This window comes from Pholis gunnellus (genome assembly GCF_910591455.1).
Source record: "Pholis gunnellus genome assembly, chromosome: 10".
NCBI classification, from domain to species: domain Eukaryota; kingdom Metazoa; phylum Chordata; class Actinopteri; order Perciformes; family Pholidae; genus Pholis; species Pholis gunnellus.
The window spans coordinates 19015050-19029319 of NC_136537.1; the positions used below are offsets into that span (position 1 = coordinate 19015050).

The 14270-nt window shown below is 39.3% G+C and overlaps 1 protein-coding gene across 1 annotated transcript; it reads right to left on the reverse strand.

Annotated features, from left to right (window-relative positions):
* Positions 1 to 1644: 1644 nt before the first annotated feature.
* On the reverse strand, positions 1645 to 12620 carry smyd5 (SMYD family member 5). Its single transcript, XM_079168118.1, has 13 exons — positions 12514 to 12620; positions 11580 to 11688; positions 11210 to 11349; positions 9544 to 9665; positions 9373 to 9442; positions 8276 to 8380; positions 6233 to 6295; positions 5292 to 5362; positions 5106 to 5212; positions 4881 to 4937; positions 4662 to 4756; positions 4180 to 4250; positions 1645 to 3288 (listed from the first exon to the last, which is right to left on the reverse strand). Exons 1-13 carry the CDS (start codon positions 12604 to 12606, stop codon positions 3144 to 3146), a joined length of 1248 nt encoding a protein of 415 aa, XP_079024244.1. The 5' UTR covers positions 12607 to 12620; the 3' UTR covers positions 1645 to 3143.
* Positions 12621 to 14270: the final 1650 nt, after the last annotated feature.

The following is a 14270-nucleotide window of genomic DNA, read 5'->3' on the forward strand; positions in this document are numbered from 1 at the left end:
AGACGATCACACGGACATGAGCTGGGGGGGGAGATTTACCTCCATGTAGATACTAATAACGTTTCACCAACCATGGCCGAAATAATCACTTTTGCTGCCCTAGTGTCCAGGTTCATAACATCATACAGGTGTATACCACTGAGCTGCATTAACTGTAACTAGTAAGCTAGCATCTACTGATTTGCTACAGTGGTAAGGATTCCTAAATATCCACATTATGATGCAGATTTGTTAAAAAGTCTGAATTTCTGCATTGTCAGGTCTGTCCATAGACAGTCTATAGTTTATACAAACACATGATACAGATAGTTTCGTCCGGTCTCTGTTCAAATATGAGTTACTATCGTAGCGCTTTGGGTGAATTCCGTGTATTCGCGGCGCCCTGAGCCTTCACTTTGTGTGTAAATAATTTTGCACAAAATAATTTTGTTTGCGTTTGGTGTGAACACAGCATCAAGCTGAGAGGTTAAAAAAAAGAAAAAGTTGATACAGCAATGTGTCATACAAGTAATATGAAGACTGCATATTTGCTGCAGTTGACATTAACATATTGGAAAAACCTTTTATCTCTAGTCAAGTGCTCTCCCTCCTCCATCTGCATAATATGACAATGACAGTAATATGCCACTTTTAGATCATTGTGGTCTTTGAAATGTATATGAAGTGTTTTGAACTTGGTTTGTCAGAATAAAGGACTCTTTCTCTGCATAGTAGTTAATGTCCCCCCCATCCCAACCCCCTCACTTCCCTTTTCCTTTCCTCAAACACTTGCCTCACTTCCCGCCCCCTCAGTCCTCAAATGAGCCTCTATTGAGTCCCCTTCTCTCAAGGCAGACTCTTTGACCTCTCCGTTTTCCGGACTTGAAGCAGGCCGTTGCGGCGTGATGAGGAGGCCTACATGTGTGCCCGCCCGAGCCAGACCCCCGGGGCGTGCCGCCACACCACAATCCACGTTCCAAAGTTGCAGAGCTCCTGCAGCGATTCTGGCACGGCTTCATAGGATGACAGGCGACGGTGGGGGAGCTTCAAGTGGAGGATGTGTCCAGAAGTCCAGCCTCCCGCCATGCTGGGTCCCAGGTGTGCATCCTTTCATGGACATAATGTGTTCTCCCCCCCCCCCCCCCCACCAATTTCTCTTTTGTGCATTCTGGGTGAATTAGCATGTGATGCAAGTGCAGCTACAACTGGGGACTGGACTAGAGTAAACTGAGAAGGTTAATGGAGAAATGTCAACCATAGATGACTGGAGGCACTGTGGAGAAGTATCCTTAACTTTGTAGTATACGTATTTTCATCCAGTATCTGCTGGCACTGATTAGACTGCACTTAATGTCAGTGTGCACAGTGATTGATTGGCGGCCATCAGCAGTAGAATACTTAATTTAATCCATTTACTAATTAATGATATGAAATGAGATGTGTATATCCATATGTGGTATGGTAAAAGTGCCTAAAGCAAAAGGCTGTGTAGAGAGTGAGTCATAAAAAAGCAATGGTGAAACCCAAACCCCCTTGAGGAAGACAATTTGAGAAACGATTTGTGGTTAATATGCAAAGATGAACAAATATTTTACTAGTACGGTGTTCTGTAGCAAAGGCAGGAGGTGTGTAAACCAGATAAATGACTCAACAGACATCCAATTTCAATGGTTTATGCCACAGTAGTAAAAATGACAACTCCTAGGCTCCTGTTTGCTGCGGTTATATTTAAATCATACATGTGTGCCTTGCCCATTGTCCTGTGAAGAAAAAAAAGTGATTACTCATTCCATTTTTCCAATCTTTGTTGAGAAACTAAAAATATTGCAATTTGTGATTACAGTCATTGTTGTAATATTGATTCATGTGTGGGCAGCAGCACTTTCACTCATATGGAACTGCGGTTTGAAATACAGTCCTCAACAAAGGGAAGTTACTGACAAAGCAATTTTCAACTCAAGGTCTCCATTATACATTAGGACGGTTCAACTTAACCCCATAGATCATCGCATGAAAACCAAACTATATATCACTGCCTGCATGTCTCCCATATGACAAGACTGTAATTACAACGGAACATAAATAAAGCCTCTTCAATACAATAATGCATAGTCATGTAAGAAACTTAAGTGGAGAAAAACACCTGAGCATCACCTGACCTTGGCTTAATCGCTTTGCCTCGTTTGAGAGATGTAAGGAACAAGAAATGATAACAGTTCTTCTGAGTTTGATTTAGTGGACCTGGAGGTCAGACGCAGTGCAATAAGTATTAGTTCTGACTCTGTTCTCCAGCACATTGAGTGTTGTGGAACATTTGAACAAGTAACACAATTACTGAGGATAAAGTACCGACTACCAGCTGTAATATAAAGCTGCTCTAATCATATAACAATGGATTAAAGGACTGTGTAACACCACTCAAAGTGAACCTATAGAGAATAATCACCATCCTCAGTCTTTGGAGCCTTTCAACTCATTGTGATTCATTCTCACCGTTCCTAAGAGTTAAATTTCCAGTAATATTCCAGTTTCAATAAAAGCAGTTTACTTGCCCTCTCCAGTTTATATTTTGTTTTCGTTTCACCTTTGAGTGCAAAGTGTAGTCAGAAATATGCTCCGATGCATCGGGAGCTAAACCCGGTGATGTCCCGGTGTACATTTGAACGTCACCGCATCAAGGTGAGAAATGTAACCACTGCAGAGCAGAAGATTTTCAAGTGCTGTTTGGTAGCTATTTAATAAGGCAATATGTCATATTATAACTGGTGGCGCTGCCACCAAGTGGGCAGAATGTTTTTTTAATTAATGTAGATTTAAAATCGTGTTTTAATCCAGATTTAGTGAACGTTTTAGAGATGTCAGTCCTTAACTGTTCACCCACAAACCCTGAATGTTGAAAGTCAGTCTTTGTTTTATTTCAAACCACCCAGTGTGCTGGAGTACAGCAAAAACTGTCCTATTATTGACATACATTTTTCTCCAAAACAAGACAAAGAATGAGTGAAATGTGTCGGTATTTGTCAATACATTTTTCCACACATTTGTACAGTTTTGGTGAAATGCAGATCGTGGTTTGAACCGGTCTTTATTCCTCAGGGCTTCATGGTTGCTTAGCGTGGTGGCAGCAAAGGGAACGGCTGAGAACAATATGGGCAAGTCTTTCGTCAGACATCTGTCATCTCATCTTCCATCTCATCCCCCTCTGCCTCGCCTTCTGCTTCTTCTTCCTCTTCCTCGTCCGATGTCACGTCCAGCTCATCCATCTGGGAGATGCACTTTGGACACGAGCAGACAAACAGGTAGTTCTCCCTGGGAAGAGAATATTACGCCAGTCACATTGTTGCACATTAGACACTCTGCTGTTCAGAAAATCTGCTGCTTCACACCAGAACAAAGAGTGTTTAATACTTGTGGTGCAATTAATACTTTTCCTTCAGTGGGTGTGACATAGGGACTTATAAAGATTGTCGTTGGTATTTATTTACACCAACCCACCTGGATTGCATCTACACCATTTCAAGGCTGCGAATGTTAGAAAAACGTACACCTCGCAAACATTTTAAAAACAAACTTGCCCCGCTCAGTGTTTTGAGTGTAATCCAAAGATGGATTGACATCATGTTGATATTTTCCTACCGCAGGAATGAGTCAGTTAGCCCGATCTCGCCGGCAGCTTGTTTAAAATGCAGCAGCGAGACTCCTCACTGGTACCAGGAGAGACCATGTCTCCCCTGTACTGGCCTCTTTTCACTAGCAGTGAAATACAGAATTGATTTTAAGATTATTTGTTTTTAAAGCACTTGGTGGGCTTGCACCTGGTAACATCTCCAACCCTTAAGATCTGGTGACCAATTCACTGCTCTCCATTCCATACCATCATGAAGACACGTCTGTCCACACAGTCTTTTTCATTTGCTTGTATTTCATCTAGTTTGTGTAAAGATCTTATCAATATAATATATGCTCCTATTCATTTAACTGTAGTCTCTTATTTATTTGATCATTCCTGTTATATATATTTTTGACCTACGTTTGTTGTCTTTAAATGTGCTCTATAAATAGACTTGACCAATGAGGAGCCATCAGACCCCGAGCAGCCCTGCCTCCTTATCGCCTGGAAGGCTTTTTATTGATCCAGGTGGACTTCGTAACAGTTTGGCCCTGCTCAAGTGAATCGTCTGTGGAATTACAGATTCTTACCTCAGAACTTTGTGTCTGCTATGGCGGCTTCGGTCCCGCTGACAGCAGTCCAAATAACTGATGCAGATCTCCTGAGAATTGAAGAAAACACAGTTCAACAATTAGCAATTCCAGTTAAATCCTACAAACACGCATTACAGCTATTTTTTAAATGGCACAAATAATTGAGTTTTTTGTCGTGGTTTTTTTTCCCCCTCATGCAGGAAGTCGCTGTGTTCTTCCATCTTTCTACTGGTGCAATATTACACAAAGCGCTCCTGTCTTTGGGAGTACTCAAAGGAGAGCTCTGCTGCGAGAGTAGCACGGCTGCTGTGACATTACTGTGCCACGCAGATGTAAGGCTTCTCAATCTTTCTGACAGCTTGACAAACCAACCCCAATCCTCAAAGTCTCAGCCTTCTAATACCAGCTGACAAGGGAGCACACAAAGCTAGAGAGGGATGCTCTGATTTATCACTCCAAACCCAGACGTGTCAGCTGACCTCTCCTGGGTTGATGTCACTGAGGGCACTGAGCTGAAGCAGGAAATTGTTGTCGGGGAAGGACGCCTCTGCGTTGGGTATGCAGCTGTGGTTACCTGCAGGGGTCAAAGAAGACGGTGAAAAAGGGGGGCGGTCATCGGACGGTCTCTTGACCAGAATATAACAGCGTCTTTGAACTGAAGTGACAGCACTCATAACATGGAGATCAGCTGCACTTACATGAGCTCTGAAGCAGGAACAGTCCAGAGCCCTCACAGTTTAGGAAGTCTCCCGTTTCTACAGAAATAACAGACAAGGGATGCACATTTCTGGCCTTTGTTGAGATCTGAACACGGATTACATAATAATCCCAGCAATGGCATCGGGACAACGCAGATGATAAACACTTAAATCATACAACTACACAAAAATAATTAACTCCCAAGACTGAGATAGAAGTGTGACCTTTCTCGATGTCCTTGTATAACTGGTCGATAAAAGAGTCCAATTGCTCCTTCTGCTGGGCAGGAAGCTGAAGTGCATCACAGGCATGAACCCACCGACTCAGAGAGCTGAACAGAGAACAGAGAGAGAATTACTTGAGCCGAACTAAGAGCCAGAGTTAAAAAGGGAAGAGTGGCGAATGTTTACCTCGTGCCAATGCCTTGTCCGTTGGTTCCCACAAGAGCAAACAGAGAGCGGAACCCCTCAGGGACAAACCACTGCAATAACGTCAGAAAACCATGAATAGCATTTGACACTTATTATCAGAGGTCAGGGTCAGCTTCAGCATCTTCAGCGGGTAGAACTCAACTCTGTGTGCATTCACTCTTCCAGTTAAATCAGCATAGAAACACGGTGCTGGATGTCACAGCGAGTTCAAGAACGTATCTCAAACTAACAAAGGTTCACAACGGTAGAGGTTTCCTACGACACCATCAGTATGAACTGCTGTAATTAGCTGCCCTACAACATTTAATGTGCAGCTGCATTATAACACAAAATTAGTCTGCAACAATTTGGATAATTGATTAGGTCGTCAACTGTTCGACTCTCTTCAAATTAACTTGAGCAAGATTCTGAAATAGGAGCATTTTATTGTTTATTGTTTACTACTTTCTTTCTAAAGACCAAATTATTAATTGATTTAAAGTAATAGTTTGACATTTGCAGTTAATATGAAGCCAGGTAACGGTTAGCTTAGCATACTGTATACGAGGACAGTCAGCCTGGCTTTGAAAGAAAACACTGAGGTGCTAACCAGCTGTTAGCACCTCAGTGTTATTTGGGATTATGTGCTTGATTTTGTCCTGGCACAGTGACTTCCTGAGCCCTGAGCTATTTACCTTTAGACAGGGCTGTGCTAACTGATTCCCAGCCTTTATGCTAAACTACGTTAACCATCTGCAGGCTGTAGCTTCATGATATCAGAAAGGTGTTTATTCTAACTCCAGGCAAGAAAGTGTATTTCCCAAAATGTCAGACTATTCATTAAACCAAGAAATGAATTGTTCCGACGCTGGAGCTGTTCAGCATTGAGGAAGACATACGGGGAAACATGGAGTGGGTGCATTTGAAATATTCTTTCTTACCCCACTAAGATGATCATCATGAAGTGCTGCTTTAAAAAAGCTCTGTAGCAGAGTCAGCTGCCCCTACAGAAACAATGTCAGATGGAGTAAAACGACATTTTACATAACAGAAAACACACATCATCAGCATAGACGGCCACAGTGGGAATTAAACCTCTTTCAGGAGGGAGTAACTCTGTCACGCTTTGCTTATTGAGCCATAAACGACTGCGATTAGCATTAGAGCATGACATTGTCTTTGAACTGCCAGACATGCTACTACATTCATATGATGTACTATACTTTGACTTTAATACATTTGTATCGCATACTGTACTAAAACTGTCTTTTTACTTATTTATGGTATAATATACTGATTTATTTGAGGGCATACTGTACTATGGCCTTTTTGTAACATTTTCATCATGGTGGACTGAGTCAGCAGCTTCAGACAGCGAGACAACGGCTCTCCTTCCTCCGCAGGCTGAGGAGGCTCAACCTGGACTCTCTGCCACTTCTACAGGAGCTCTATTGAGAGTATCTGGACCGGCAGCATCGAAACCGCTCAGCACATCACCGGGCTGGAGTTGACTTCTACACCCAGCGATGTAGAAAGAAGGCAAACTAAGGACCTCAATCACTACAGACACAAACTGTTCTACCTGCTGTCGGGCAGATGGCATTACTTGTCATTATGCATAATTATTTGTTACATTGTTGTTATATTTCATCCCTATATTTTAACTTTGCACAATTTTATGTCTTTGAATCCCTTTTTTTTACTTTCTTTTCTACATATTGAGCCTGAGATACAAGATTATTATTGCCAACGACTGCTTCTTTGTGTTTGTTGTGCTCACGACAGTAAAGAACTCAAAACGTTTGACTTATTTTATTACATTTAAATGGTTAAAAATACTACGAGTCTCCTGATAACACAATATAAACTATGACGAGGACACTGACACACCAGATGTCCATGAACTGAACTGAACTATGGTGGAGAGAGTTAGCAATTTAAACATCGAGGACCTGACCTTCTGATAGCTTCTGATAGCACACAATACTGTGACTTTTTTCAACACTATGACTTTTTAACTTTTTACATGCTATAGACGTTTTACCACTTTTTTCAACATGCTATAATATGAATTTTTGGGACATAAAATACAGAGAAATGTTATGATTTTTTTCCAAGATACTTTACTATGACTTTTTGTATGACTTTATTTTTTACATACTACACGATTACGTTTTTTTTGACATTCTATTAATTGTTTTCCATGACTTTATGAAATACAAAATCGTTCATGACATATCTTTACCTAGGCCGTAATATGACAAACTATAAAATGACTTTCATGCCATTCCTTATGACGTGTACTGACTTTGTGTGAAGTATTTTAAGACATACTATGAAATACTTTGCTATGACATTTTTCAGGAGAATTTTTATGACATACTACAATATTTCTATTAACATACATACTATACTCTGACTTTTTCAATACTTTTTAATGACAAACTATGACTTTTTTTGAAAATGTACAAACCCACTATACTTTGATGCTTTTCATGCCATGAACATATTATGTGTCATAAAATATATATTTTTATTTTAGATTAAATAAAAATTGTATCTTATAATTTATTTCATCTTTTTTATGACAAACTAAACTATGACTTTCTAATGACATACTATAGTATGTAACATTTTGTGACTATACTGGAACTTTTTATAACAATTTATGCCATATTTTTGCCATTTTATTTATATTTACTTTGATTTTTTTATTACATATTTATTGCATTTTTACTACAAGTTCTTTATGACTAACTACGATAAACTACGCTATGACAGTCTTTACGACTGATGATTATTATACTGTAACTTTTTACATGAGATACTATACTATCATATTTTGTATGTCATACTTTTACTACGACCATTTCATTACATCTTCATGGCATACTACACTAGGAAGTTTTTTTTAATGGCGTAAAATGTTTGACATTTTTTGACAGTCCACATTTTGACCTCCTCCTAATATGACGGTGACTTACTCTGAACTTGTCTCCCAGCAGCTTATGGGCGATCTCCTCTTCCTCATTACCTGTCCGGCTGCAGAAGTAGGAAAACAGCTTCTGCCAGTGTGCTTTGTCTTTGGCCTGTATGACATAACCAACAAATATTATTAACAAATATGCATTTCATCTTTCATATTCAGTATATCTTTGTGACACATGCATAATGTTTCAATGCCTTTTGTCTATTAAAAGGATAAATCAAACTCCTGGTGATGTCTACGCCAAGAAAGTCATTTGTAGCTTTTAACTTTGTCCCGTTTAAATTCTAGCTTCATTCTTATTCTTCTTTCTTAATTCACAGTAAAAATTAAATCTGAAATAACATATTTTTGGGGACGTTTTGGCTGCAAACACAACACTTATAAGGTTGTTATGGGAAGCTTGTTAGCAATCTGTCGCCTATTTACTCGTTCTGCAGACACGGAGCAGCGTTATCTTTCATTTGGAGTGATGTTTATGACCACCTGATGGACGGAAGTCCAATTTTAACTCTCTTTTGAGCTCTGTGAGATGCTCCTAAGTTTACCAGCTAGTCGTTAACTGTCTGTATTTTGCTGAGCAGGTAGCGTATTGTTTTTTTTGTTTTTTTTTTACAAAAACAGCTGCCTGCTGCTGGAGGCAAGGTTGACGAAAGTAGTGAGAGTGAACCATAACAATAAAGTTACGGGCCATAAAACCAAAGCAATGATCTTCAAGATGGTAAAACACAACAGGGAACTGCAGAGGTTTTTGGGTTCACCACTATGAGCAACACCTTTCATATTGTGCATATTCATCTATTGCTTCTACAAAGATATTGATCCGAGCAGCTTTAACATTTTCAAATGAATATGTGTGTCACATTACAGCAAAGTCTATTAAAAACATCCTCACACCATGTTGTCACCTTCCCAAAAACTATTTTCACATCCAGCTCTCTTTACTAGGACATCTGTATTAGTCACGGCAAAGTCCATTTCAAGGTTTAACAGCCATCAGAAAGTGATGGAGAGCGGGCGATAATAATCGATATTGAATGCAGCATGATTAATTATACCCAATGATTTAGGAGATAAAAGTAATCAGAGACTCACTTGTTTGACAGCAGCTACCATTCTGGCCATAAGCATGATGCTGGAGGTCTCTGGGGGATAATGCATACTCCTGAGGAGAGGACAAATCTTCATTGAGTGAATTACATTTTTTTTTTTTTTATAGAAAAATCAGCAGTTTGCAATGAAAATCTGCATAAAATGCCCTCTCACCTCCATGCATCTTTCAGCTTGTTGATGGGATGGTCCGGATCGTCCTGGGAGGAACCCAAACACAGAACTCGATGGTACTGATCTGCTGCAGCTTGTCGACACTCGCTGCTACAGTACATCACCTACAGAGGAAGACTGTCTTTTACTGATCAATAAAAAAAAAACACTGAAAAAGAACGCAAATCCTTTCACGGGACAAGTTTGAAAATATTGAAGAGGTGTATTAAACACTTATTAAACGTTGGATGTTTTCCCCGCCATACAGCCCAGTTTATTTAATCACTAACTGGACCCCCGGGTCTTCATCAACCAGCAGCAAATATTGTGTGAGGTCACTGTAATCAGGAAATGAGTTTATTAAACACTGTAGAAAGGTATTGTGATTGGTAGCTACAATAGAGGTGACAAACCTCCACACTTTTTGTATTTGTATTTTTCTCTACAGAGTGCATTTTTCAAATCAATGGTTTTCAAAGACTGCAAGGACAAATGTCTGAGAGCGCCTCCCCTCAATGCAGTCTCAACAGTAACTTAACTGTACCATGGCTTCTTTTACCCACTACAAGTGACTACAAGTAACTCTTCCTTTGGCCACATCAGGTGAGACTGAAATAATATTCTCCTGAGAGAAGAAAAAATAAATAATAATATCTTGGACACGACCTGTTCAAAGAAACAGGCCGTCACAGGTTGTGTGTTCAGATCAAATATAAACAGCATGTTTCCTGAGTTTCCTGAGTTTATCCTGAGTGTGTGAAATATCAGCCGCAACATAGGTCGACTGTCTCACACTGAGAACAACGAGCACTTTAACTGAGTTATTACTTCTGCAAATCTATTACAGCCCATGTAATACATTCTTATTTATAGCAACTATTATGTTGTATTTGATAATATTTGCATATTCTTGTATATTTATTGGTTATTATAACATCTGTCAATGTTCAGAATTGTCTGTACTGCTTTGGCAATACATGTTTGTGATCTGTCATGCCAAGAAAGCTTATTTGAATTTTTGGAAGTATAGTAAGTATTGTATTTCCACAAAAAAAATAGACTAAATCCGAGACATCTTAGTGCATTTTGAAAAATTGAGTTCATAGAGCTTCATACTATATCGATTTTACATGTTTAAATTTCTCCTAAAAACATGTTAGTTAAGTTTAACTCTGTGCTTTTACTGCATTTGTTCTTTATTTAATATATGTAAGTGTTTGTTATTCTAATCTTAATTATTTGGGTTTATTGCACTTTGAAGAACTTTGTAACTGTAGCGAATACTTAAGTTATGAAAGAAATTGGAAAACCACTCACTTCAATTAAAAATTCTTCGCTGCAGTTAAAACTTGTCTGTTTATATGTGGCCTAAACAGATATGTGATATTGCAAAAACAAAGAAACCGCCATGGATAAACAGTTGTCTCAGATTTCACTTTGGTTAATAAAGAATAAACTGATCCATAGTACCGACACCGGCCTCTAAAAACCGATCAGCTAGTCAAGTCAGCTGGCTTAAAATCAATATGTTTCTCATCTTTAAATTGATCTGAACGCTTTATTTTCCTTCTGTGAGATACAAATGACAACTTCTACAGAAAACATTTAGGGCTTTCAAAAGGCCACCATCAGTCGAATCCATACATCAACAGATCCTGTTTCCACTAACCTGGCAGTGAGGGCAGGCCTGGTGCAGCTCTGGTCGAACGTGGCAGAGCTCAGGATGAGGAAGGCTGAGTCCAGGGACGCCGCTGAGTCTCCTCGCATTCTCCTCCGCAGTCTCCAGAGCACGTAAGCAGTACTCACAGGCTACGAAAGGACAACAGCGCAAGAGTAGAGCAGATGAGGTAAAGCATTACTGCAGACCCTGCTGGTTTAAGATGCTAAACTTTCATCCAAGATCAAAGTCCAGGCTGGACCGAAAACCTCACGAGGCAAATTCCTTGTATGTGGAAAAACCAAAACTTGTCATCAAACCCGTTTCTGCTTTCTTTGTTACTAAAAGGTTGCTGTGTGTTAAAATGCAGTCGACAGCTCACCTCTGTATTTATACAAAGCATTCCACAGGAACTGAGCAGAGACCAGAGGCCGCTCAAGAAAAATGGCTTCCCCCTTCTTGATGCTCTTTTTGGCAAAGAGACCCTTGCCCTGAAACATGAACAACAAACAAACAAACATTACTATTGTGCACGGATCTTTGAAAACAGTCTTTGCTCATTTAAATCTCTTCTACGGAGGTATCAGAGATAGAAATGTACTAACAGACGCACTTAAGCATTTCCTTACAAAATATTGTGTTTGCTTTGCCCTCATCATACTATTACAGGTTTAAAGGGGTTTTTTTAAGTGGAGGATTACTGCAACCCTGTAAAGAATATTATATGCATTTTGTATGAATAATGGTCGAATGCATTTCTTATCAGCAGGAATTACAGTAGACAGCACAGAGTGAAATCATGAGATTTAGATTCACCACCAGCTTTATTTGAATGCCAATCACATGTTTATTGGTTAATGCTGACTTGAATCAGCTGCCTTACTGCCTTTCTCTCTGCCCTCCAACAAAAACCTCATAATAACTCAAACTTAACCCTTTCATCCATCACGTCAGGGTGCCACGACACAATAAAGTTACATATGCTCCATGCACATCACCCCACAGTAAGTTGAATGGAGTACAATGGTGGGTGTTGCTCCTCAGCGTGCACACTTCTGGTTAAAAGGACCACAGTAGACGTACTAACTGGTAGTTTTGGACACCACCAGATCTATTATCGTCAGATCTGCTCAGAAAGCCTTTCATGAACCAGTCCAGCTCCTCCAGTGCTCTGTGATGCCCATCAGGCTCTGCTATGCCCGGCTGTGATCCACGCTGACAGCCGACATGCGTCCTCCACATCTCTGCTACGGAGCTAATTTAAGCTCCAGATGTGCCTAAATGTCTTTAGTCCGACCAACTCTGAACAGCCTTACCTTCACATTGTTTATAAATCTAACATCCACGTAGGTAGAGACTTTGCCGGGGTCCACGCAGAAGGAAAACATGTCATCCACGGGAGCAGCCATGTTTCTGTCGACCTTTCAACTCCGACTCTGACGTGTATCGGGGCATCGCTGCAGCAGCAGCGCCCTCTGGTGGTCAACACGTGGACTGCGGGCCTCCCACAGCTCAACCCCGGAAGCTCGTTGATTTATTGGAGGTGATTTAGACTACGAGTAAGCTTCAGTAAAACTATTTTGTGAGCTGAAATACAAAAACCAGAGTATATATATATACAATCGCTAGCTCCAGAACTGTCAGAAATATATTCAAGATATCCAATAAACATTCATAAATGTGATAATTTGGCAGAGAAGTATCTATAATTGAGTAAATGTTATTACTACAAACTAATCAATACTTTTGCCTTCACTGGTCCCAACTGGCAGCTAAAAGAAACTAAAAGGGGTGCAAATAACTATTTTATTATGGATTAATCTGTTATTTTGATTTGATTATTTTCTTGATTAACTGTTCAATACATTTTCTGAAGACTTTTACAATTTATCTATGATTTTAATAGTTTTAGATTTATTTTCTGTCAATCAGAACAAAGCACATTGTCCAATAAGGTGCAAAACAGCAATGAAATAGTAATAATTTGAATAATAAAAGGCAAAAAATAAACAGTAAACCATGATGGTCCTTGTTGAAACCCCTAATGCAATACAACAACACTAAACAACTGAAGCAAAGTGTGCAGCTCACATACACAGAAATGTCTGGAAATGAAGTTTTCAACCAAAAACCAGTAGATGGGGAGATAGTATTTATTATATATATATTTTTTTTTAGATAATATAGATAAATGTTTTACATTGTTTGTCTAGCAAACATTTAATAAACTTGAAGTAGAAGTATTATACAAAAAATTAAAAATACTAGTTCATAATAAGCAGTATAATAAGTTATACTTTTATATTTAAAATATTATACAAAGTAAAGCATTAGGAATACAGTAGTGGTTATAGAAACAGTAATAGCGTCAAATGTCCTTCCAACAAGTTAGGAAAGAAAGTTAGTGTACAGTGTTTGGTTATTGTAGGAAACAAAACGTCCAGAGAGTATTGTACTCTATGCTGTTTCACATTATTGAGGTTAAAATAGCTGTCGCGTGAGGAACAGTGTATAAACTATTATACAGCTACAGTACAGTCTCCACATTGTCCCTTAGACATTTACAGTACGGCCACTGACAGAGCGGCTTCACACTGGCAGTATTGTTACGTAGTGATTCGGTCCTCATTAACTCGTCGTCCTCAGGATACGGAATATCTCAGAAGTGCAGCTGCAGATTAGAATTTCTCCTCCTTCACATGATAAATAGAAATGTTTCATCTAGTGCAGTGTTTCCCACGGGTCAAACATATACTGTGGGGGAAGCTTTCACTCAAAGCTCCTTTTGCTCCTCAACCGTCTGCATCACATCACAACAGACTAGAGTCCTGACCTGATATATATATATATATATATATATATATAGGCCAAAGATACTTTCCCATATGTTTGCTGTCTTTTGTCCAGCAGAGAGCAGTGATGAGTTTTTTCATTAATTACCTAATTTTAAGGATCCTTGTCAGAAATCTTTATGTATTTAATGTTTTAATTAAGGACGTTAATGTTGTCTTGTATATTGTTATCTGTAATCAGCCTCACAAATCCAGTATTGGTCATCATGCTCGAACAGATG